This window comes from Cnephaeus nilssonii (assembly GCF_951640355.1).
Source record: "Cnephaeus nilssonii genome assembly, chromosome: 22".
Classification (NCBI taxonomy): domain Eukaryota; kingdom Metazoa; phylum Chordata; class Mammalia; order Chiroptera; family Vespertilionidae; genus Cnephaeus; species Cnephaeus nilssonii.
The window spans coordinates 21439462-21464168 of NC_137093.1; the positions used below are offsets into that span (position 1 = coordinate 21439462).

The following is a 24707-nucleotide window of genomic DNA, read 5'->3' on the forward strand; positions in this document are numbered from 1 at the left end:
GGGTAGGGAGGAGCGGGCTCTGCCAGGCCTGAGAGGGCAGGGGCGGCGCCAGCAGCTCCTAGGAGGCCTGGCTCATCTGTCACTCACGCGCACAAGCTTCCCTCAATCCTGATTAACTGGAGCTAAGCGCCATGTGGCTAATCCTCCCACCACAGCTATTCATGCTTTTCAGCCCCTGCACAGGGAACCAGACAGCCTTCCTAATTCGGTCGGGAGGCCTCCCTGAGCCTCAAAGCTTGGCCAAAGGGACGCTGGCTGCAGCTGGGCGGGACTCCAGCCCAGAGGAGAAGGGGAGGAGCCATCGCTGGAAAGCTCTCTCTACTCCAGAGAATACCCATCCTCCTCGTGTGAGCCACTTGCTTTTTCTTCTTCCAAAATGTGTTTGTGTCTGTTGTTTTCTTCTTCTTCTTCTTCTTTTAATCCTCACCCAAGGATATTTTTCCATTGATTTTTAGGGAGAGTGGAAGAGAGAGGGAAAGACAGGGCGAAACGTGGATGTGAGAGAAACACATTGATTGGTTGCCTGCTGCACACACCTTGACCAGGGCCTGGACCGGGGAGGAGCCTGCAACCAAGGTATGTGCCCTTGACCGAAATTAAACCTGGGACCCTTTGGTCCACAGGCTGACATCCACTGAGCCAAACTGGCTTGGCTCTTTTATTTTTTTTTATAGTTTTTAAAATCTCTATTGTTGTAAGTATATGTCTCCTCCCCTCACCCCCTGCTAGTCCACACTATTAACTGGTTAATAATTAATCTGCATTTTTAACCGGTCAATAGTTGATCCGAATTATTAACTGTAATAATGCGGATTTTGTAATCAAAGAAAACATGATACTTTCAAGAGAAACATCAAAAGTGCTTTATTCAAAGTAATGTCCATCGCTAGCTACACATTTCCCCCATCTTTCAGGTAATTTGTGAACACTGTCCCAATAGAACTTTTCTTGTTTTGAGGCAGACCATTCAGAGACCCAATTTCCCACTTCTTCGTACGTTTTGAAGTGCTGCTCAGAAAGTGCGTGTGCCATCGATCGGAACAAGTGGTCATCTGAAGGAGCAATACAACAAAATAGCATACATATCAAACCGCATCTATATCAACATATGTGTAACTCCATCTATTGAAAAAATCCACATTATTAACCAGTACAACTAGTAAAAGCCAGTCATGTGGGTTCATAATGCTCATCCCAACTATTAACTGGCTAATAATGCAGATCAACTATTAAGTGGTCAATAGTCCTCATCCCAGGCCTGTAGCTTCCTTTGCAAAGGTCAGTCTTGCCCTAATAAGAGCTGGCCTATTGTCTTTTTAAGATAACAGACCTTGAAATGTCAGAGACGGTTCCTTTTCCAGGTCCCTCAGGGCACGCCCATCTCAGAGAGCACGAGACCACAAAACACCTCATTATTTTGTTCCCCAAAGACCATCTCTGTGAGCGGTAAATGTTAGCTATGAACTGTCCTGCACCCACCAGTATAAACGCAGTATTTTACTTTTTATTCAATCTCAAACAAAGACTTCCTCCCTTTGTTTTCTCCTGCCTCCCTAACCTACAACCAATAAATTTCACGTCACCCCCCCCCCCCACCCCCAATGCCTCCACCTTTGATTCTAGTGCATAAAATAAGCTGTAAAACTGCCATTCTCTGGAGCATTTTCACAATTTGTTGACATTTTGCTTCCTGGCCATTGTTGTCAGCTTGGCTCAAGTAAACTCATAAAAATTCTCTATAGATTTGGACATTCCTTATGTCAACAGCTCCAAAATATATGGATTTCTTATGCGTAGGCGGGTAAGGGGGAGCATAAGGTGGAGTTAGCTGTTAGAATGCCTATGATAGTTCTAGCTCCTAGGGCAGTGGTCAGTAAACCGAGGCACGAGAGCCACATGTGGCTCTTTGGCCCCTGGAATGTGGCTCTTCTACAAAATACCACGTGTGGACACGCACGTACAGTGCGATTGAAACTTCGTGGCCCATGTGCAGAAGTCGATTTTCGGCCTGGGCGAGTCTATTTTGAAGAAGTGGCATTAGAACACTCAAGGGGCCAAAGAGCCGCATGTGGCTCGCGAGCCGCGGTTTGCCGACCACTGTCCTATGGAATAAATGACAAATAATTTAGCCTAAAATTGAAAGCCCTTTCCTATTCACCTACTCTACTAATTTGCAAGTTGTGTATTTTATTTCTATCCTTTTAAGAGTTATGCTTAAATGTTTAAGCTAATGGAGGTGGAAGAGGAAATAAATGGTAATGAAAAAAATTTACATCTGACGTTTGACTTCCCAAAAACTTAATTACTAAAAACCTACTCTTGACCAAAACCCCTATCAATAACACAGTCACATATTTTGTATGTATTATATAGTATATTTTTACAATAAAGTGAGCTAAAGAAAAAAAACATGTTTAAATTAAAGGCTTTAAAAGTTTAAATTTAATTTAAACCTTTACCATCCTCCCCATGCTTTATATTTCTTCCAACTCTGGTTTTTTTATATCATTATTGTCTAGTATTTTTTTTAAAACCTCTTATACAAACATGCTGTTTATCTACAAGCTACATACTAGTCAGAGTCAGCACTTACAATGTCAAGTGAATGATAGGGTGGATTACAATTCCCACTGTTACACTTTGAAGTAATTATTCCATTTTGTTCCAGCCTCTACCATTACTGTTGTTCCCTTGTAAATAGTCTATCTTTCCAACCCAACTAACTTAGAGAATTTACTTTTAGTCTGAGGCTCTAATATTTCACCCTGTTATGTCTAGGAATAACCCACATGACTAGGGGATGACTCAACAAAATGGGATATAGTCCTGTACCCGGGATCCTGGGGTTGGGATAGCTTCTTTAAACTAAGAACGCGTCTATTAAAAAACACACAAATTTAATCAATTGAATTTAAATATCTAATTGGTCTTATGAAGTGATTTATGAATTGGGCAGCATCCGGCAATTGTTGTCAGTAACTAGAAGGGTACTCTGATGGGTTGTACAAAAGTGGAAGGCTTTCCCGGCCAGCGTGGCTCAGTGGTTAAGCTTCGACCTATGAACCAAGAGGTTGCAGTTCAATTCCCGGTTGGGGCACATGCCCAGGTTGTGGGCTCAATCCCCAGTACGGGGAGTGCAGGAGGCAGCCGATCAATGATTCTCTCTCATCATTGATATTTCTCTCTCTCTCTCTCTCCCTTTCCCTTCTTCTCTCTCTAAAAATCAATGGGGAAAAGTGTCCTCAGTTGAGGGTTAAAAAAGAAAATCAGAAGGTTTTTATAGAAAGAAAGGGTGTGGGAGGGGGCAAGGTGATTATTTAGCAAAGAAAGGATGGCTCAGTCCAGAATGTCTTCTTTGGGAGTTAGAGAGCTACAGGGTTTTGTTTGTTTTTTTTTCGTGGAGATCGCCTCACTAATGCTAATCAGGAAATTTCAGATTCAGTGTTTAAAGGTCACATTCTTGGGAGAGGTTGAATCCTGCAAAAAAAAAATAAAAAAAAATTTTTTTAACACATGTCTTTCATCAAGGGAAAATTCTGAGCCATTGCCTCTTCAATGACTGCCTTTTCCTTGGTTTTATTTTATTCCTCCAGAACTCTTATTCTACACTGAGTGGCTAGATTATTATGATCTCTGAACGCATAATAATCTGGCCACTCAGTGCATATCCTATATAATAAAAGGCTAATATGCAAATTGTCCCCTCGACCAGGAGTTTGACCAGCAGGCAGGCTGGCCAACCGCTCATGTCCCCTCCCCCTGGCCAGGCTGGCTGGACCTCACCCATGCACGAATTCATGCACCAGGCCTCTAATATATATATACTGAGTGGCCAGATTATTATGCGTTCAGAGATCATAATAATCTGGCCATTCAGCATATATTTCACATCTTCCACCATCTTTTTTCACATTTGAGGGGGCTGATTCTCTGACTTGTTATATATGCCACCTCTGCCTCTTGGCAAGGTGTTTCCTCTGTGGCCTGCATGTTGATGGTTAGCCTTCCTCAGGGACTGTCTTATTCCATGCGGCCTTTATGTTCTCAGGACATGCTAGGAAGAGTTAGGTGCTTGCTTCTACTCCTTGCTAGGTGTCCCCAGTATGAGAAAAGGTTTGACATTAATTTTTGGGGGGCTTGGGGAAATAGTGTGAGTTCATACCCTACAGGAGAATGTGATAAGGCCGGAAAGTCTGAGTTTCTTAGAGAAAACTTTTCCCCTCAGAGGCTAGGGCACAAGCAGATGGATGGAGATTTTTTCCTACCCATGGCTTCCTGAGTAGGGCAGAGATTTCCATTTCAGAACCCCGCTGGGAATGGGCCCTAATATTAGGGGCAGAAATAGAATATTGGGGACTAGCTACAATTATAAGAAATATTAATCATGGTCTATTAATCATGATTGTTCTCTTCTTTTTTAAAATTTAATATGTTTTTATTGATTTTTTTTTTTTTGAGAGAGAGAGAGAGGAAGGGAAGGGGAGAGGGAGATAGAAACATCACTGATGGGAGAGAATCATTGATTGGCTGCCTCCTGCACGCCCCCTACTGGGGATCGAGCCCGCAACCCGGGCATGTGCCATTGACCAGCATCGAACCCGGGACCCTTCAGTCTGCAGGCCAACACTCTACCCACTGAGCAGCCAAACCAGCCAGGGCGATTGTTCTGTCCTGATTAGAGAAAACACATTCTAACCTGGCTAAGAGTTGTACGCCCGGGGACATGGGAGCTAACGTCAGAATGCAGTCAGTCCATCCTCCTGTCCCGAGAACTGCCTATCATAATGGAAAGATTTGCAACTTCGTGGCTGAAACAGTCTAGTCCCGCATTGCCTGGAACCTGTAACGATTATACCTTGCCTACTTTCCCACGCCTGTAATTCTTACTCTCTCACGTAATCTTTGCCTCCTACCCAGTAGAAGCAGCTGGCTCATGGGTAGAGGCAGAGTAGATTTTTGTGGATGACCTGCTGCCGGCATTATTGGAATCAACGCTCATATATGATTCAACCCTGTCTCTGCTTCATTGGCTCAAGTAGTGACAGGCAGCCCAGACCCACTGGTTGTCCGGTTACACTAAGACCAGTCCCCTCACTCACATGGGTGTTCTACTGCTCCTAGTCCTGGGACTCCCCCCTCTTTCTCTTCACCTTAACGTGGCTTGAGATTGCAAGCCTGCTATTTGGCTTTAAATTTCTTCCTGGGGTCTGTCACTTGGGACTGTCTTCCCCGTTTCAAGTTCAGTATGCATTTAATTGTTTTGTTCTGTTTTATCCAGGACGTTCCTGTGTGAGGCTGTGGAGCAGTGGATCTCCACATTGGCTCCTTCTGTGAGGGACTGACCCCTGAGGTGTAACCATCCCGCCCTACCCCCGTCTCTCCCACCGGACTGTGGAATCTTTGAAGACGGAAACTGTGCCCACGTTGTCTCTGGTCCCTAGCTCAGTACTAGACACAAACACAGTACGCTGTGTGCTAGATGGAAGCTTAACTGATGGAGGGTGGCAATGTTGATACAGTTATTTCTACATCTGTAGGAAAAAGGCTTCCTCCATCATTCTAAGCACAGAGATAGTGTGCTTAGAATGAGAAATTGTTCTAAGGGATTCAGTAACATAGGTCATTACAACACCTATGTGACTGTGTTTTTCTTAACTTTCTTCTTACTTATTTATATATATTTTTAGGGAGAGTGGAAGAGAGAGGGAAAGACAGAGAGAAACATCGATGTGAGAGAAGCACATCGATTGGTTGCCTCCTGCATGTGCCTAGACCAGGGCCTGGGCCAGGAAGGAGCCTGCAACCGAGGTACATGCCCTTGATCGGAATTGAACCTGGGACTCTGGTCCACAGGCCGATGCTCTATCCACTGAACCAAAGTGGCTTTACGGCATGCTTTTCTTAACATTCTAACATGTTTATTAAGCAACTACTATGTAGTTTCGGGCCCCAACAAGAAAGATTCATGTGATGTGAACCCTGAGAAGGAATTTAGCTGCTGAGAGGAACTCCCCATGGCCAACGGAGGGTCCCAGTTTTATGAATAGTAAGAGCCTCGTGGCCATTTGCTGACAGGGGTTCCACACATGCTCTGTGCACAGGGGAGAACCTCAGACCGAGCCCTTGGCTTCCTGCACACGCCAAGCTTTCCTTACGCCTTCTGAGTCCACCAGTGCACGTGAGCCCTGGTTTCACCTGCCTACCAATGGACTGAGACCTGCCATGGCCAATCAGAACCACAGAAATCGTATCCTTATTTGCATCTACACCAACCAACCAGAACGTCAGGATTTGGACCAATCAGAACTGCACAGTTTGGAAACCTCCACGGCATAAAATTGGGGATGTAGGCAGAAACTTTCTCTATAGAAGGTGGCCCCTGTTGTATGTTGGTAGAGCACAACTGAGGTGGCTACCTAAAATGATTTCTGCTGGGCTGCAGCTCCTTCAGCTCAGATAAATGCTCTTTGTTCTCTACGGCAGCCTAAAATTAATTTTGGTTTACATAGTAGGCCCTCAGAAGAACAAATGTAGAGAGAGACACAAAGCCCGCCCGCCTGGTCCTCCAGCTGGAGGATGTGACATGGAGAGCCTGGCTGTCTCGAGATGCAACAGAGAATCTTGTGTTTGCCATGATTTCATTGTGGAGAGGAGTGTGTTTGGAGGAAAACGTTTAACAGGCCAGTGTGGGAGAGCAGCTATGTCTCCAGGGAACTTGAGAATGGAAGTCAGGCAAGGGTTGCATTCTTCTGGTTGAGCAGGAGAGGGCAGGGGGGGGTGAGGGGGGAGGGGCGGAGAGAGGGGAAGAGCAGTGGAAGCAATGAGAGGGTCAAAGCCACATGCATGCTTCATGATGTCACCAGAGTAGTACAACGCTCCTGCCACGGGGTTAAAAACTAAAAGCATTTGGACAGGATTAGAATGAGATCACGAGAAACTCAGAATCATCGTGATATTTTTACAAAACGTTTTCAGAAATTGATAGCTAAGGTTAATAAAAAAAGCAAAGAAGCACAATGGCTATTTTTAGAGCTCTATATCCAGTCATCAGAAAATAAGCATCTGCATGATGAAAGGTCAAGCAGAAATGAAAGAAATGAGGAAGTATTGGGAAGCGAGTGCCCAGGAAGACAAGCTATAGTACAACTTGCAGGATGCAGCTACTGGAGCCCTTAGAAAGGAATGGCCGTCTTGGGGGCATACACTAGAAAAGAAAAAAGGGTGAAAGCAGTATTGAACTCTAGAAGTCTGGGGAGGATTACAGAGGAAAGATGGCATCACGATGCAATGCGGTGAAGTGTAAGATAGATGCACATGCAATGCAGCGTATTATGGCAGGACAGAAGGGGGCCACTAAGTCATCTTGGAGGGAACAGTGGGGTCAGAACATTCTTCCTTGAGGAGGACACGGTAGGAGCTTCAAGTGGGTCCCAGGGGACACCTTAGAGCTAGAAAACTGACGGGGCTTAGGGGGCGGGCAGTGCAGGCGAAAAGGGACCACGTGGGTAGCTTCGGAGACTTGCGAGAGCCGGACACGTTACAAGAAGTTCAAATATCTCGGGTGTCTAGATTCCCAGGTCTAGCTGAAGATGTCCTAACCTAATGAGATGTCACGTCCAGTGTTCCTTCGGCGGTGGGGGTGGGGGTGGGGGAGGGGGCGCTTCTCTAGTATAATCCTCATCCTGTTAGACATCTGGGAAGTGGAATCAGACGCCCCTATTTCCTGTCCTGAAACAGTTTCTCCACATCGGCAGCCAGAAAAGATCTCCTTCCCTCCTGGGAAGGAACATGCAGTCACCGCACCAGGCCCCGGGGCCCATAGCTCTCGGAAGGGGTTGACCTTGCAAGGGGCTCTGAGGGAGGTGCAAGGCCCCGGTCTCTCGCTGGTGCCCACCCCCCCTCCCCCCCTCCCCCGAAGGAACACTGGATGGTAACATTTGTGTGAAGAGAAAATGACCTCTGATGGGAAGGTTAGGATGAAACTACCCCCAATCTGTAAGCAAAGTAATTGGACTGTCCTGGAGACACACTGGGTCCCCCACCCCCTATCTTCTCGCCCTGGGCTTGGCTTTAAGACAATTCAGATAACATGCGTGTCTGGATGCTTCTCCTGCAGCCTCCACGGAAGCACTGATTAGGAAAAGTTTCCCACCTTTGCCCCAGGCCAGTGGAAATATTCTTTAGGTCAAGTAGAGAGAGAGAAAAAAAACCACAAGACCTGGTCTGTTTTATCTCACCCCGTGTCCTTCCTGAAGGTCTGTGGAGTGTTGTTTACTAGCTGTTCCTGTCACCTTCCCCTGGCGTTGGGACAGGCACCCAGCCAATCCCTGCTTCTTCACTTCCTCAAAGAAACAACTTCGGCCCTAGCCAGTTTGGCTCAGTGGATAGAGCATCGGCCTGCGGACTGAAGGGTCCTGGGTTCGATTCTGGTCAAGAGCACACGCCCGAGTTGCGAACTCCATCCCCAGTTAGGGGGCGTGCAGGAGGCAGCCGACCAATGATTCTCTCTCATCATTGATGTTTCTAAACTCTCCCTCTCTCCCTTCCTCTCTGAAATCAATTAAAAAATAAAAAAAAAGACTCTCCAGGAATATTATAACCATTTTGCCTGATCAGAACTAAAATAGCAGGAAAGGGAAGGGACATGGGCAATAAACATATGTTGAGAACCTAGTATATTCCAGACCTTTATCTCAGATCAGTTGGTCGGCAAACTCATTCGTCAACAGAGCCAAATATCAACAGTTCAACGACTGAAATTTCTTTTGAGAGCCAAATTTTTTAAACTTAAACTTCTTCTAACGCCACTTCTTCAAAATAGACTCGCCCAGGCCGTGGTATCTTATGGAAGAGCCACACTCAAGGGGCCAAAGAGCCGCATGTGGCCCGCAAGCCGAGGTATGCCGACCGCTGTCTCAGATGATTCTCACAATGACCCTTTGAGGTGGGGATTGTTATCCCTGTTTTTACAGACAAGGAATCCAAGGCTTAGAGAAGGTAAGTAACTGACCCAAATGTATGAAAGCCAAGAATTTGAATCAGGGTCCAACAGACTCCAGAGCCCACGTTTCCTTTCCCGTGACTGCTGCCTCCCGGGACTTCTCCAGTCTGTTCAGAGGCGAGTCCCACAGGAAACGCCCGTCTTCGTTTGCCGCAGGATTTGCACGTTATGTTGACCTCGAAACGTATCGCAAAGTGCTCTCGCTCAAGTTCAGCACAAGCATATTTAGCTCCCCGAGCTCTTGGAAGAAACGTTTGTCTCCTTAGGAAGCCACACGTGAGAAGGAAGCACATTCAGTTGGATAACGTGATGATGGAAACACAGACCCCACAACCCAGCTCACTGGATGCGTCCAAAGCTCGGCTTCCCTTCTGGACAAGGCACTCATACGGAGGAGCAGATCACTCGACAGCCGAGGGCATCCTACCCTGTCCTGGTGCATCGCTAAGTTGGGCCCCACGGCAGGACCCTGTCTCTCAGCCGCAGGTCAGAGCTTGCAGACTCCATCTGTGGAGGATTATCAGTGTTTTACAATCAAGTACCTGCCTCCCCTCTCATGGGAATCTCTGCTCCTTATAGAAAATTCATGGAGCCTCTCTGTGATCTTGTTCTGACTTTCCAAAGATTTCCTAGGAGACAAGACCGTTTAATTAACAGAGCCATTCCATCGTGCGCGCACAGGCAATCCGGCAGGGGGAAAAGAGGCATTGGTTTCTGAAAACCGTCCTCTGTCCGCAGTCAGACCCCATCTCACATTTCCCAGGTACCCAAAATGGTTCCTTCCGTTAGGCAAGTATGCTGGCGGTATAACCAGGAGCTAAAGGAAGTACTAGAGGAAAGAGAGAGCAGGAGGAAAAATAGTCAGTGGGCCGAAGAATAATTTTTCTCTTTTAATTTCTCTATTATGTGTTTGATGAAGGCAGAGAGACCACTGCCACACAATAATTTTTACATTTTGCCCCAGGCCAGTGGAAATATTCTTTAGTGATGTATTCATTTTACTTGTGACTTTGGAACTGGGACAATAAGAAGCTTTGGGAAATGAAAGACAAATAGAATCAGAGTAGGTGATTGAGTTGTTTTTTAAAATTTTTATTCTGTCTTCATGAGATTTGGGGGAATGTAATTACTTCATACAAAGGTTTGAGCCATTATAAAGGCTTATAAAGAAGGTCAGATGATGATGGCATTTGAAACACAAACTGGGCAACAACCTCAATCTATGTCATGTTTTTTGATATTTGCATATATTATAAATTTTAAAATATATATCTTTTAGTATATATGTAAATTATACACACATCCTGTTCTACTTTGTAAGAACTAAAAACACTAAAATAAATTTAGGATGGCTATATGAAAAATGAAGCCCTTAAGTTATACATAAAAATATATTAGTTGTTGCCAAAACCGGTTTGGCTCAGTGGATAGAGCGTCAGCCTGTGGACTAAAGGGTCCCAGGTTCGATTCCAGTCAAGGGCATGTACCTTGGCTGCGGGCACATCCCCAGTGGGGGGCGTGCAGGAGGCAGCTGATCAGTGATTCTCTTTCATCACGGATGTTTCTATCTCTCTCTCCTTCTCCCTTCCTCTCTGAAATCAATAAAGAAATACATAGTTTAAATATATATATATATATATATATATATATATATATATATATATATATATATATTAGTTGTTGGAAATTAACATATTTTACTAATCACTATACTCAACATTAGGTTTTAATCATTTCCTGGAACATTAAAATGTACTTTCCATTTAGATATAATACAAGCTGTTTCAAAATTTTCCATAATATTAAATGACACTCAAAACCACCTGCATCCTTAGGTCCAATTTCCAGTATACTTTATCCTTCTCTTCCTTCATCTTATCACTTGTCCTCATAAGATTTTGCTCCATTTTTTTCTCCCTAGCCTTACCATTTCCCAATATTCAGAAACCAGAGCAAATAATTAGTCTGATTTCCTGCCGAAAAAATATTAGGTATACCATCATTCTTTCATCTACCACAGAAACAAATTATGCTTATTTTATTATTATTATTTTTAATCCTCACTTGAGGATATTTTTTCCATTGATTTCTTGAGAGAGTGGAAGGGAGGGAGAAGGGAGCAGAGAGAAAAACGTTGATGGATGAGAGAGAGAGAGAGAGAGAGAGAGAGAGAGAGAGAGAGATTGGTTGCCTCCTGCGAGCGCCCCTCCCAGGGCAGGGGAACCTGCAACCCAGGTACTTGCCCTTAACCAGAAATCAAACCTGTGACCCTTCAGTTCTCAGGCCGAGGCTCTAACCACTGGACCCCCGGCCAGGGCTATGCTTATTTGAGGACGTCATTTTTATGTACTGTAAAATATATGTGTTGGTTATGTTGTATATAGATTTCTGAGCTTTTTTCCTTTCATCAGATTTGAAATCAGGGCCTCAAAAGAGGTGCAGGCACTAATGCTTCCAAGATAACTGGGCTGCATCCTTATTTGTAAAACCAGAAGCACTTAACTTTTCCAAGTTTTAATTGAGCGCTCCTCCTCCGATCTGTAGCGATGTATTCATTTTATAGCTACGGAAATTCACCCCAGCTCATTCCTGAGCATCCTTCTTTACCAGTACTTCCTCCCACCCAATTCATTGAAACAGACCCTGCGGGCCCCGGTCCAGGGCATCCCTGCATCCATAGTAACCAGACTTCAGCTTTCTCTGTCACCATGGTGACGGCTCGCCCGGCCCGGTGGTCGCCATGGTAACTGGGGGCGGGTAGCAGGGTCCGGCGGGCTGGGCGCATGCGCGCGCGCGCGGGGGAAGCCTGGCTGCGCTGCACGCTCGCGACCCCTCGGCTTCTCTCGACATGGCGCTGCGGCGGCGGCGGCGGGGGCTCCAGCTCTGCGCGCGGCTGCCCGACTTCTTCCTGATGCTGCTCTTCAGGGGTGAGTGTGCTTCTGCCTGTGGGGGGGCGAGGAGGTCGGGGGCGATGGGAGCCGAGCGGGCCGAGCGGCTGGAGCCCATCCAGGCGGGAATAGCGGTCCCGGCCCGGGCTCCGCGGCGGAGACGATTCGGGTCCCGGGGAGAGGATTCGGGTCCCGGCCTGGAGGCGGGGTCCGGGCGGGAGGCCCGGCAGCTGTTGCGGGGCTGGGCCCGACGCGGGCGCGGGACCCTGCGGGGGACCCCGGCGCGCGGAGAGGCGGGTGGGCGGCCTGCGGGGTCCCGCGACGCGCAGCCCGGCGCCCGCCCGGCTTCCAGCCCTGCTCGCTGGGGCTCCCTCGTGTCTTGCTGTAAACAAAGGGACTCGGTTGGGGCCAACCCAACTTTCCTTTCGTGTGAATAAAATGGCAACAGATCTCACTCAAGTACTTTCTCGTCTCCAGCCCGACGGAGGAGAGAGCTCGCAGACCCCGAAATAGCGTCCGGGCCGTTGCGATCAGGACGCAGCGATGCATTTGGGAGTTCTGACTTGTCTGTCCCACTGTCCGAAATTCCCACTAGAGGCGTGTGTCCCGGGACAGTTGGACAGAAGGACTGAAATAGCTTGTGAGGAGTGAGGGCTCGTAGTGTATCCGGGACACTTTGAAACTAGTGTTCTTAGTCTTTAGGACAACTTTGAGAGCTGGGCCTTACTAAACCATCTATCTACATAGGATCGGGCCTAAACCGGCAGTCGGATATCCCCTGAGGGGTCCCAGATTGGAAAGAGTGCAGGCTGGGCTGAGGGGGGGGGGACCCCCCACACACGAATTTCGTGCACCAGGCCTCCAGTTTTCTAGATCAGAAAGCGCAGACCAAAGGCAAGTCTCTCTTCAAAGCTGTATTCCAAGTCAGGGGTGCAGACACAAACCCCATTCCGACCAAGGACTGTATGTACCACACTCTTCTTCCCTGGTTCTTAGGTCCTTTCGTTGTCTGGCTGCTTGACCATTGTCCTCCCGTGATGTTTTGCGGAATATACAAGTGAACACACGAAGGGACTGTCTCGGAGTGGGGGTGGGGGGACAGGAGAACAAAGCATTCCTGTGTGTGATGCGCATTCACGTGCACGTGTCCAGAATGGTGGCGGTGAAAGGTGGGGGTCTGGGACAGAAGCTGTGAAAACCGGGCTCTGTGATGAAGGATAACAGTTTCAGGGTGGAAGTGTCCACCGTATACTTTGCCTGGAAGTCATTGCCAGAAACGTACGGTGGCTGAGTGATCTAAGTGGTCAGAGGCTAGCCAGGGGACAAGGGTGTCAGGAATGCCCGGCTCCCGGCTTCGTTGGTCACACGGACACTGTCCTATTCACAGAGGGAACAACTCCCTATTGTTGCGGAGGTCTGCTCACATGAAAGTTGGCAGTTTTTATTGCAGGAGCATTTGGCAATGTAGTTCAGGAGGGAGTTTCAACGCGGTGGTTTTTTTTTTTTTAAATAAAACTGGGAGACGCTAGGGACTTCACAGACCCATAACCTCTTAGCCCTCCTGGAGGAGCTTGTCGGTGGCTTTCTCGATTTAAAGGACAGCAGAGGAGAAAGAATCAGATTTTGCAGAATGGGACCAGTGACAAAGAATCAAGGTGGTAGGATGTGTTAATTCTCTTTGTAGGGACATAGTTATTTATTTATTTATTTATTTAGGAGGGAGCTCTTTTTCCATTAATTTATGTTCTAAATATATTTCCAGTAGCTTGAAAACCTTATTCTTCCACAAGTCATGATAGCTGTGTCTTTTTTTAAAAAAAATTTATTCTTTAATTGCTATTGCTTTTTAGTATTCTCATTTAAAAAAAAAAACGCGGGGTTCCCGATATAATACAAACATTCTTCATTCGTTTTCTTTTGTCAGGCTGGATTATAAGAAATTAACATGTATTCATTCATTTACTACTAATAACCACTCTAAGAGATGGTCGCTATTATTTTTTTTCCATTTTGTGAATGAAAAACACACACAGAAGTACAGAAAAACTCAGTAACTTGCTAAGGGAGGTGTAATTTGGAAATCTTCAACAGTTGGTGTTAATCCAATTTTGGGTTACTTGTATTATTCCATTTGACAGTGGAGTTCTTATTATGGATCAGTGTAACCGAATTATCAGATGTTCAAAGCTGTGTGGTTTGTGTATAAAATATTCTTTTGTTGAATGGGTGACAGGTGCAATTCAAGTTTACAAATGTTCCGCCACATGCCTTTTTTTTTTTTTTTTTTAAAGATTATTGCTGTTAGGCTCCCAAATCTTTGATGTCCTAGAGTGAAGTGCTCCATTTAGAATTAAAACAGTAACAGTTTGCATTCCTGGGACAAGACAGTGTGCTGAAACCTAAGAAAATTAGAAAATCAAAACTTCCAGGACATTTTTGAAAAAGAAAACAAAGGGGGAAAAAAGTTCTCAGCTTTCTATTTGCGTGAGTTTGAACTCTTGAAACATTTAAAAAAAAATAACCCGTTTTTATGCTATTTTAATTCTTTTCAATGGTCTGATAGGTGTGATCATGATTGGAAGGTGCGTGTATTTTCAGAAAAACAAGGAACACCTGTCTGATGCCAGCAGTGCCTCATGTCAGCTGTTCACACTGATGACTCTTTGGTAGGCATTTGTTCTCGGTGCTTCAGGCTAGGGAGCCTGATGGATAACTGTTGGAAACACGTAATCCTAAGAAATTGCAGTTACATCCCGGTGGGATTATCCCACACCCAACTCCTGTGCTCTCTGCAGCTTGCTCTAAAGGCAGCCCAGGAGGGTAGGCTTCAATCACTTCTTTTGAAGGAAACCAGATTTGTAGTAAGCACACTTTCTGAAAGGACCCAATAGTGGAACTGAAGAAGCGGTGGGTTTAGTACATCCAACTAGCAGCTGTTAGAGATGTGATATTAGCAAATTCTTTCGCTATACATTCTTTGAATTTTTTCGGAGCACAAGTGGAGGAAAAGAGAGGAAAACATGTGTGTGAATGAAGTTAGGATGTATGGCGTCTGCTGAAGGATACCCTAGTCATGAAGTTGCATTCTTTCTCTCTTAAATTCTATTGGTGCGAGTTACCGATGTCTCCCATTCCCCCCCACGCCCCCCTTTGCGTACCTCCACCTGGCTCCCAATTCACCCAGGCCTTCGCTTGTCTATTGTCTGCGTCCATATATGCATACAAGTTCTTTGATTAATCTCTTCCCACCAGCTTCTCTCTTTTAAGATATGTTTGCAGTCAGGTGGTATGAATATGATGCTGTTAGAGCTGCATGCAGATTTCAGATCTTCTGTATCGACCCTCTGAATGCTAACAGTGTATGCAAATCGCCTCGCTGGAGTAGGGATCGGAAAGCTTGGGCAAGCACATTCTTTTCCACTTAGTTTAGCAAGGACAGTATCGACTCTGGAACTCGACAGTGATATCTAAAGCCTTCATTTTCTGCTCTGCCACTTGCCATCTCACACAGAAAGCTTCCTGAGAATGAGTACCCGTCTCCGTGATAAGGAATGCTGCTGTATTTTGTGTTGGTGTGTTTTCTTTGTTTTAAAGGAGAATCTATTATGGGTTATATATTTCCTATGAGTAGTTAATATGTACAGCAGGGGTTTCAATGCTGGTTGTGTAGAAATAGCAAACTTTAATATATACATATATATATTATTGATTTCAGAGAGTAAGGGAGAGGGAGGGAGAAATAGAAACATCGATGATGAGAGGGAATCATCTATCGGCTACCTCCTGCTCGAACGGAGCCTGCAACCTGGGCTTGTGCCCTGACCAAGAATCGAACCATGATCTCCTGATTCATAGATTGATGCTCAACCACTGAGCCACGCTGGTTGGGACAAAACCTCAAACTTTTTAAGAAATTAGGAGTATGCAGTCTTTTTTAATATCACCTTTCATTTTCAGAGAACCCCAAGGCTGCTTTGGTTCAGCCTTCTTTCTGCACATTATTGCCAAAATTAAAATCTGCCTTATCCATGCTGTGGGCTTTGCCTCAGCTCCCAGCGACCCTCCCTGTCTAAATGAGCATAGCTCTACGTCTGGCTCAGGGCTCTAGTCCAGTTCAGCGCAGCAGAAACTTCCTACGTATCTGCAGTATGCCACGTGCTGTTCTTCATGCTGGGGGTGCAGAATGAACACAGCATCCCCAGCCCTGGGGAGCCAGGGTGAGTGCATTCTGAACTATGTTGCGCTTCAGTTGTTGGGTGCAAATGCATTTTATCTTGTCAGCGATATAAAAAGTTTGTTGAGAACAGAGGCTGAATTTAATTTCTCGTATCTTTTCAGAGATGATTACAGTGAATATTCTCTTTGTCACTTGAAACTCAGTTAACATTTCTTAAACACTGCCTGTGTGTCCAGGCGTTTTGAATCCATCTTATCTTTGTTCTAGCAGCCCAGAAACTTTTGGAAATTCTTAGTTGTTTTTTTTTTTTTTTTACCACAGTAGTGTCTGTGGAAGAAAAAGAAAGGCAAGTGTTTCTTGACTTCGTTTAGTTTAAAAATCCTTCTACCATCTAATCCGTGCAGTTCCATAAGGTTAAGAAGAAGAACATGGGGAAATGCTTATGTTATAATTTAAGTGGCACAAGCTGCAAGTATGATTAGTATATAAACCATTGGTCGGCAAACTCATTAGTCAACAGAGCCAAATATCAACAGTACAACGATGGAAATTTCTTTTGAGAGCCAAATTTTTTAAACTTAAACTTCTTCTAACGCCACTTCTTCAAAATAGACTCGCCCAGGCCGTGGTATTTTGTGGAAGAGCCACACTCCAGGGGCCAACGAGCTGCATGTGGCTCACGAGCCACCGTTTGCCGACCACTGGTATATACCAAGTGGTTACAATTACACAAAACATCTAATGCTTGGGCAGGGGGGGAGGGCGGGGGGGAGGGGGGCGGGGACCTGGAAGAAGTGAATCAAAATATTGATAGGTGTGTGTTTGAGTGGTACATCTCATGGCCAATTGTTTTCTACTCTTCTCTTTTCTGGCTGATGCTTTTGTCTTTTTTTGAAGTTTTTCTTTAATGAGGATGCTTTTGTATCATGGAAATAAGTGCATTTTGTTTTGGGCTCCAATAGATAAATAGTGGGTTTTTAAATTTGACACTAGTAAGGATTTTATTTTAAAATGCAGAAACTCGGTTTAGTTTCGTGTGATAGCATGTGGATTGTGCCTTTCGCGAGCTCCTTGGTGTCAGGCACAGTGGACGAAGGAGGGGCCGACTTGAAGGTCAGTTGTTTGATTATGCATTCGTAGTGACTCATTGGAGAGATTTGCTGTCATTGCTTTTGGGTGGGGAAGCCAGCTGTGTCATCCTCAGCAAATGGTTAACTGGAAAGCTAAAAGAGCTGACGAGAGCATTTGTCTCCCCCCCTCCTCCTGCCCCCCACCCCACCCCACCCGCTTTTTTTTTTTAACCAACAAAATAATCCGAGTAGTGACTTAGGTCTGCCTGTTTAGAGTCAGTCAGCCCACATTTATGGAACGCCGGCTTTGTGCTAGCCAGGCCACTCCTGGAGGGCCTGCCTCTCAGTCGTGGGCGAGAGGGTTACCAGATCGAATAGACTTCCTTGGAAAGTCGGCGCTGAAAGATGTTTCCTGCAGTAGCCTCACTGATGCGCCCTTATCAATTCTTCCTGCCCACCACAGACTTCCTTGCTGGAGACCTTTCTCTAAGAAGATATTTAAAGTCCTCAGAATGAAGTGCAGCTGTCAGGAGGAGTACAAAACGAAGAATGCAGCAAACCCTAAAACAGCTGCCTTCCCCCACCCTCCCCAAGGTATCTCGATCGGGTGCTGGAACTTAATCCGTGAATCCCTATTTCCCTGGGAATCCCCATTTTCATGGCAGTAAAGCTTTCCTTGGGCAAAAACAGGGAAATGTAAGATGGAGTCTTTTCCATACCAGAAGGAACATGCAGTTTAGATAATGAACTAACAGCATTTAGGGTAAAAGGTGTGTGTATTGAGATGTGTGAGCACTTGCTCTGGACTGCCTTGGGGAGAATTGCAAGACGGAGTGGCCTTGCAGGGATAATTTTGATTGACAAAGTGCAGATTTGGGAGGATGGAGGTGTTGAGGGCCAATTAAGTGGGGGAAATAGTATGCACAAAGGTGTGGAGTTGGGAATCCCTATGTTGTATTTTGGGACCAATGTGTTATACTGATAAAAAGATTAACCGCTACCATTTATTGAAAACTGTGTGTCAGGCATTGTGCTGATAGCTTTACCTGGGCTGTCTCCATTGATCTCAACAGTCAGTCTTTAGAGATTTCATTTTGCAACTGATGCAGAGAGGTTAATTGCCTAGCCCAGGCCATAGCTAGTAAACTGAGAGCCAAATTGTCCATTGGAGAGAACATTAAAGAGTAACTAGATTGTAAAGCGCTTTCAATGCCAGGCTAAGAAACTGGGGCCTTCTCATGTAGGTTGTAGAGATTTATTTGGCCGTTTGAAGCAGAGGAGTGTTCTGATCAAAGTGATTTTAGAAGTATTACTCTGATATTCAAGAAGACTGGAGAGGGAAGGTCAGTTAGGGAGCTACTAGAATAGTTCAAGGTCACTTCATTTAGGAGAGCTCTCTTGGTGTTGAATTCACTTTTATTTATATTTGAAAATATATTTGTTTCAATCTTGTTCTTGAAATATAGATTTACTGGATGCATCATTTTAGGTTGACAGTTATTTTGTCTCACAACCTAATGTAACACGGATGCGTCCTGGTTTCCTTCATTCCTGTCTTGCAGTCATGGCATCAGTCTTTCCCCTCAGCTACTCAGCTACTTTACAGATTTTTTTCTTTGTCTTTGGCATCTGAAATGTTACTACAATGTGATTAGGGTGGATTTATTTTGTTTTAATTTCTTTATTTTTATTTTTATTGATTTCAGAGAGAAAGGGAGAGGGAGAGAGAGATGGAAACATCAGTGGTGGGAGAGAATCATTGATCTCGCGCCTCCTGCACGTCCCCCACTGGGAATCGAGCCCGAAACCTGGGCATGTGCCCTTGACCAGAATCGAACCCGGGACCCTTCAGTCCGCAGGCTGACACTCTATCCACTGAGCCAAACCAGCTAGAGCTGGATTTCTTTTTAATGATTCTACTTGTTAATATGTTGTACTTTGTGTATCTGTGAGTTTATCTCTTTCCCAAGAATTCTCAAGTATTATCTGTACACATACTGCCTAGCTTCTATTTTCTTAATTCTTTTCTTCGGAGATTCTGCTAAGATCTGTTCAGTCATTCTGTCTTCCAAAACAGTTAATGGTTTTGTCATAATTTCATATGCTTCTCTCTTTGTGCTGTTCTGAGTTATTTGTTTCATTTTGCTTTCTAGTTATTTCTTTTTCCAGCTGTATTTAATCTGTCATTTAACCAATGCATAAAGTTTTTTAAACCAATTATATTATTCATTTCTAAAATTTTACTTTGTTCTTTTTATAATCTGGTTTCTTTTGCTTATTTTTTTATTCCTTTTAAAAAACTTTCATGTACAAATGTTTTATATTATCTGATTCTTTAAATATGTGAACTTCTTGCGGATCTAAATCTAATGTTTATTGTTTCTTATGACTTACTGATGGTGGTTGGTTTTTCTTTACTTGTAAACTGATATTTGGTTGATCTCAATCTGTTTAAATCTGAGCCCCAGGAAGCTTTTTGTGGAAGAGGATCCTTCTACTGGGCGGCATTATTTGAACATCTCAGGCTCAGCTTCTCTGCCTCCCTGCTGGGCCAAGGGCGCAGTCTCCCCCCCTGAAGTATTGCCCTCAGGGTCACACGCCACTCATCTTACTACTTTCTGGTTTCCGCCCACAGATATTTCATTTGTTCTTTTAAGGATGCTCCCTCTTCCTGGGAGCCCAGAGATACATTAAAGACTCAGATGTATGAAGACTCTTGTTGCTGGGATAATAAAGACCTTTCAGAGTGTCAAATCCATTACACTGCTGGAAACAGGAAACTCAGCTTTACTTAACCCCCACTCCCTTTTTAAACTTTTTATTTATTAATTTTTTTTTGAGAGAGAGAGACATCACTTTGTTGTTCCATTTATTTATGCATTCATTGGTGGGTTCTTGTATGTGCCCTAACGGAAGACCGAACCCCCAATCTTGGCATATATGGACAACGCTCTAACCAATAGAGTTAGCTGGCCAGAGCAACCTTTTCCCCCTTTTGATTAACATAAGAGTCACATACCTTTCTTTGCCTTATTTTCTTTTCCAATTGCACTTGACATTCAGTATTCTTTTATATTAATTTCAGGTGTACAGCATGGAGGTTAGACATATCATTGACGAAGTGATCCCCCAATACACACCTGGCACCATACATGGTTATTGGAGTATAACTGGCGAGGCCTGGCCCGTGTGACTAGTTGGATTAGGTGTTGTCCTGGGCACCAAAGGGTTGCTGGTTCGATGTTTCCCCCTCTCTCTACCTCTCCCTTCCTCTCCCGCTAAACATCAATAAAAAATGTTTTAAATAAATACCACTGGTGATATTCCGTACTCTCTACTTTACATTTCCGTGGCTGCTTTGTAACTACCAATGTGTATGTCTTAATTTCTTCACCTCTTTTCACCTCCGAATCCCTCCTCCCATCTGGCACCCGTCCATTTGTTCTCTGTGTGAGCCTGTTTCTGTTTCGTTTGTTCATTTATTTTGTTCTTTAGAGTCCGCACATAAGTGAGATGATATGTTATTTGTCTTTCTCTAGCTGACTTACTTCACTCAGCGTAATACGCTCCAGGTCCATGGTGTTGTTGCAAATGGCAGGATTTCATCCTTTTTATGGCCAAGTAATATTTCACTGTATGTATGTACCACCTCATCTTTATCTAATCTTCAGTTGAGGGGCACTTAGGTGGCTTCCACATCTTGGCTGTTGTAAACAATGCTGCAGTGAACATAGAGATGCATATATCTTTTTGAATTAGTGTTTTGTATTTTTGAATAAGTCCCCAGAACTGGATTTACTGGGTCATAAGGTAGTTCTATTCTTGATCTTTTGAGGACCCTCCATACTGTTTACCACAGTAGCTGCCCCAGCCTGCATTCCCACCAGCTGTGCACGAGCGTTCCCTTTTCTCCACATCCTCGCCAGCACTTGTTTGTTGATTTATCGCTGACAACCATCTGACAGGTGTGAGGGGGTTATCTCATTGTGGTTTTAATTTGCATTTCTCTGCTGATTGCTGACGTTGAACATCTTTCATATGTCTGTTGGCTATCTGTACATCCTCTTTGGAGAAGTGCCTATTCAGGTCCTCTGCCCATTTTTTAATTGGCTTGTTTGGTGTTTCTGGTGGTAAGCTGTATGAGTTCCTTATAAATTTGGGGTGTATATGTCAATGGCAAATATCTTGTCCCAATCAGTAGGTTGTCTTTTCATGTTGTTGATGGTTTCCTTTGCTGTGCAAAAGCTGTTTAGTTTGAGCCCTAGCCAGTTAGCCCAGTGGTTAGAGTGTCAGCCTGCAGACCAAAGGGTTGGGGGTTCGAATCACGGTCAAGGGCAAATACCTCCATTGCAGGTTCCGCAGCTTGGGTGAGTGCAGGAGGCAACCAATTGATGTGTCTCTCTCACACCAGTATTTCTCTCTCCCTCTCTCCCCTCCCTCCCTTCCACTCTCTCTAGAAATCAGTGGGAAAAAATATATCCTCAGGTGAGGATTAAAAAACAAACAAAACTGTTTAGTTGGTTGTAGACCCATTTTTAAAATTTGTGTTTTGTTTCCCTTGCCCTAGGACAGTGGTCGGCAAACTGCGTCTTGCGAGCTACATGCGGCTTGCGAGCCGCGGTTTGCCGCTCTGTTGACCAATGAGTTTGCTGACCACTGCCCTAGGAGATATATCTGGAAAAATTTTACTAAGAGCAGTGTCAGAGAGTTTACTACATATGTTTTCTTCTAGGAATTTTATGGTTTCGAGTCTTACATTTAGGTCTTTAATCCACTTTCAGTTTCTTCTTGTATATGGTGTGCGAAGGTGGGCTAGTTTTATTTTCTTTGCATGTATCTGTTCAATTTTCCCAGTACCATGTTTGAATAGACTGTCTTTACCTCATTACATTAGATTAACTGGTCATATAGGCATGGGTTTATTTCTGGGCTCTGTATTCTATCTATTCCATTGATCTATGTGTCTTTTTAAAAATTAATGTTTTTTTTTATTGATTTTAGAGACAGAGGAAGGCAGAGGGAGAGAGAGAAACATTAGTTGGCTGCCTCCTGCATGCCCCCTACTGGGGATGGAGCCCAAAACCGGGCATATGCCCCAACTGGGAATTGAACCGGCAATCTTTTGGTGCATGGGACGATGCTCAACCAACTGAGCAACACTGGCCAAGGTTACACAGATCTCTGTGTCTTTTTTTATTCCGGTGCCCTTGTAGTGCAGTGTGATATGAAGTAGTGTGATGCTTCCCACTTCGTTCTTCCTCAAGACTGCTGTGGTTATTCGGGGTCTTCTGTGGTTCCACAAAAATTTTTTGGTTATTTGTTCTACTTCCATGAAAAATGCCATTGGATAGGGATTTCACTGAATCAGTTGTTTTTTTGGGTAGTGGGGACATTTTAATGAAGTTAATTCTTCCTCTCCATGAGCACAGATATACTTTCATTTATGTGTATTTTCTTCAGCTTCTTTCTCCAGTGTCTTATATTTTTCTGAGTATAATTCTTTTACCTCCTTTGTTAAATTAATTCCTAGATATTTTATTATTTTTTGATGCAATTATAAATTGGATTGTTTTCTTAGTTTTTCTTTCTGATAGTTCATTATTGGTCTATAAAAAAGCAACTGGCCCAGTTGGTGTGGCTCAATGGTTGAGCGTCGACCCCTGCACAAAGATGTCACTGATTCAATTCCCAGTCAGGGCACATGCCGGGGTGGTGGGCTCGATCCCCAGTGGGGGCCCCGTAGGAGGCAGCGGATCGATGTTTCTCTCTTATCGCTGTTTCTCTCTCTCTCTCTCCCTCTCCCTCTCTATCTCTCTCAAATCAATAAAAACATATATTTTTTTAAAAAAGCAACTGATTTCTGAATGTTTATTTTATATCCTGCTACTTTACTGAATTTATCAGTTCTAGTAGTTTTTTGGTGGAATCCTTAGGGTTTTCTTTTTTTCTTGATAACATCAGGGACTATCCTTTTTTTAGGATTTTCTATAATTATATATTTCTATACATCATATCATCTGCAAATAATGACACTTTTATTACTTCTTTTCCAACTTGGATGCCTTTTACTTCTTTTTCTTGTCTGATTACCTTGGCTAGGACTTTGAAAATGGACATTCTTGTTTGGCTCCTGATCTTAAGGAAAATGTTTTAGTTTTCCCACATTGAGCAGGATGTTAGCTATGGGTTTGGTATATATGGCCCTTCTTACATTGAGGTATGTTCCCACTATGCCCACTTTGCTGAGAGTTTTTATCATAAATGGTTGCTGAATTTTGTCAAATGCTTTTTTTCCTGCATCTGTTGATACGATCATATGATGTTTGTTTTTCATTTTGTTTATATGGTGTGTCATGTTAATTGATTTGCGGATATTAAACCAGCCTTGCATCCCAGGGTTTTGTTGTGGATATTTGTCTATAACTTTATTGTTTTGTAATGTCTTTGTCTGGTTTTGGAACCAGTGATGCTGGCCTCATAAAATGAGCTTGAGGGGCCTTTCCTCCTGTTGGTTTTTTGGGATACTTTGATAAAGATAGGCATTAATTCTCCTCTGAATGTTTGGTAAAATTCAGCTGTGAAGCCATCTGGTCTAGGATTTTTGTTTGGTGGGAGTTTTTTTTTTTTTTTTACTGAGTTAATTTTGTCTGTGTGCTGACCCTTTAAAAGAATGCCTGGTTTCTAGTAGCCTCCTGCCTCACCCTGATGGACAGAATCCTTGTTAATGTTCACAGCCTGGTGTTATGTGGCTCCTCCTTCTGGCACTGGTGTTCGGGACTGGGGAGCCCAGCGTGTGGCCGAGACCCCTCACTCCTCAGGGGGGACCTCTGAGCTGGGATGTCTCTCTGGATTCTCAATTGCCACATGTGGGTGTGGGGCCAGCCCATTCGCTTCCACTGGGTGTGGCTCCTCCTTTACATCCTTAGTTATAGGACTTCTGTTCAGCTAGTCTTCAGATGGTTATCCAGGTTGATTGAGCTGGAATATAGTTGAAATTTTGATGTGGTCAAGGGAGGAAGTGAATTCCACCCACTCCACCAACTTGACTGGAACCTGCCAAGATTGTTTACAAACTGAAGGCAAACCCTCAACACACAAAAGGTATGACTCACTTTATTGTGGCCTGACTCACTTCATTGCAATCCTCGCTGTATTCAGTGGTCTGTAATTGAAACCACAGTATCTCTGAGGCATGCCTGCACCCCACACATCACATCGAATTTAAAATGACTTCAAATGCAGATTGAGGCTTTCCAGAGTATCCATTTCAATTGCACTTAAGAAGTGTTGCTCAAGCTTTTTTTTTTTTTTTTTATTGAGGTATTATATGTGTACATATCTTACCATTGCCCCCCCACCCCACGCCCATACATGCCCTCACCCCCCAGAGTTTTGCGTTGCTCAAGCTTTTTAAAAAATATATATTTTTATTGATTTCAGAGGAAGGGAAAGGGAGATAGAAACATCAATGATGAGAGAGAATCATTGATTGGCTGCCTTCTGCATGCCCCCTACCAGGGATTGAGCCCACAACCCAGGCATGTGCCCTTGACCGGAAGCGAACCCGGGAC

General features: G+C 44.3%; 1 protein-coding gene across 3 annotated transcripts in view; it reads left to right on the top strand.

Moving 5' to 3' along the window:
• Positions 1 to 11778: 11778 nt before the first annotated feature.
• JAM3 (junctional adhesion molecule 3) overlaps positions 11779 to 24707 on the top strand; it is a 29001-nt gene continuing 16072 nt past the window's right edge. The window contains exon 1 of one of the 3 annotated variants that reach the window (XM_079763335.1): positions 11779 to 11928. In XM_079763335.1, coding sequence (XP_079619461.1) covers positions 11850 to 11928 — 79 coding nt within the window. In that variant the 5' untranslated portion in view covers positions 11779 to 11849. Of the gene's footprint in view, positions 11929 to 13504; positions 13545 to 17622; positions 17731 to 24707 lie in introns of those variants that run through there. The other 2 variants (XM_079763336.1, XM_079763334.1) reach the window with 2 other exon arrangements.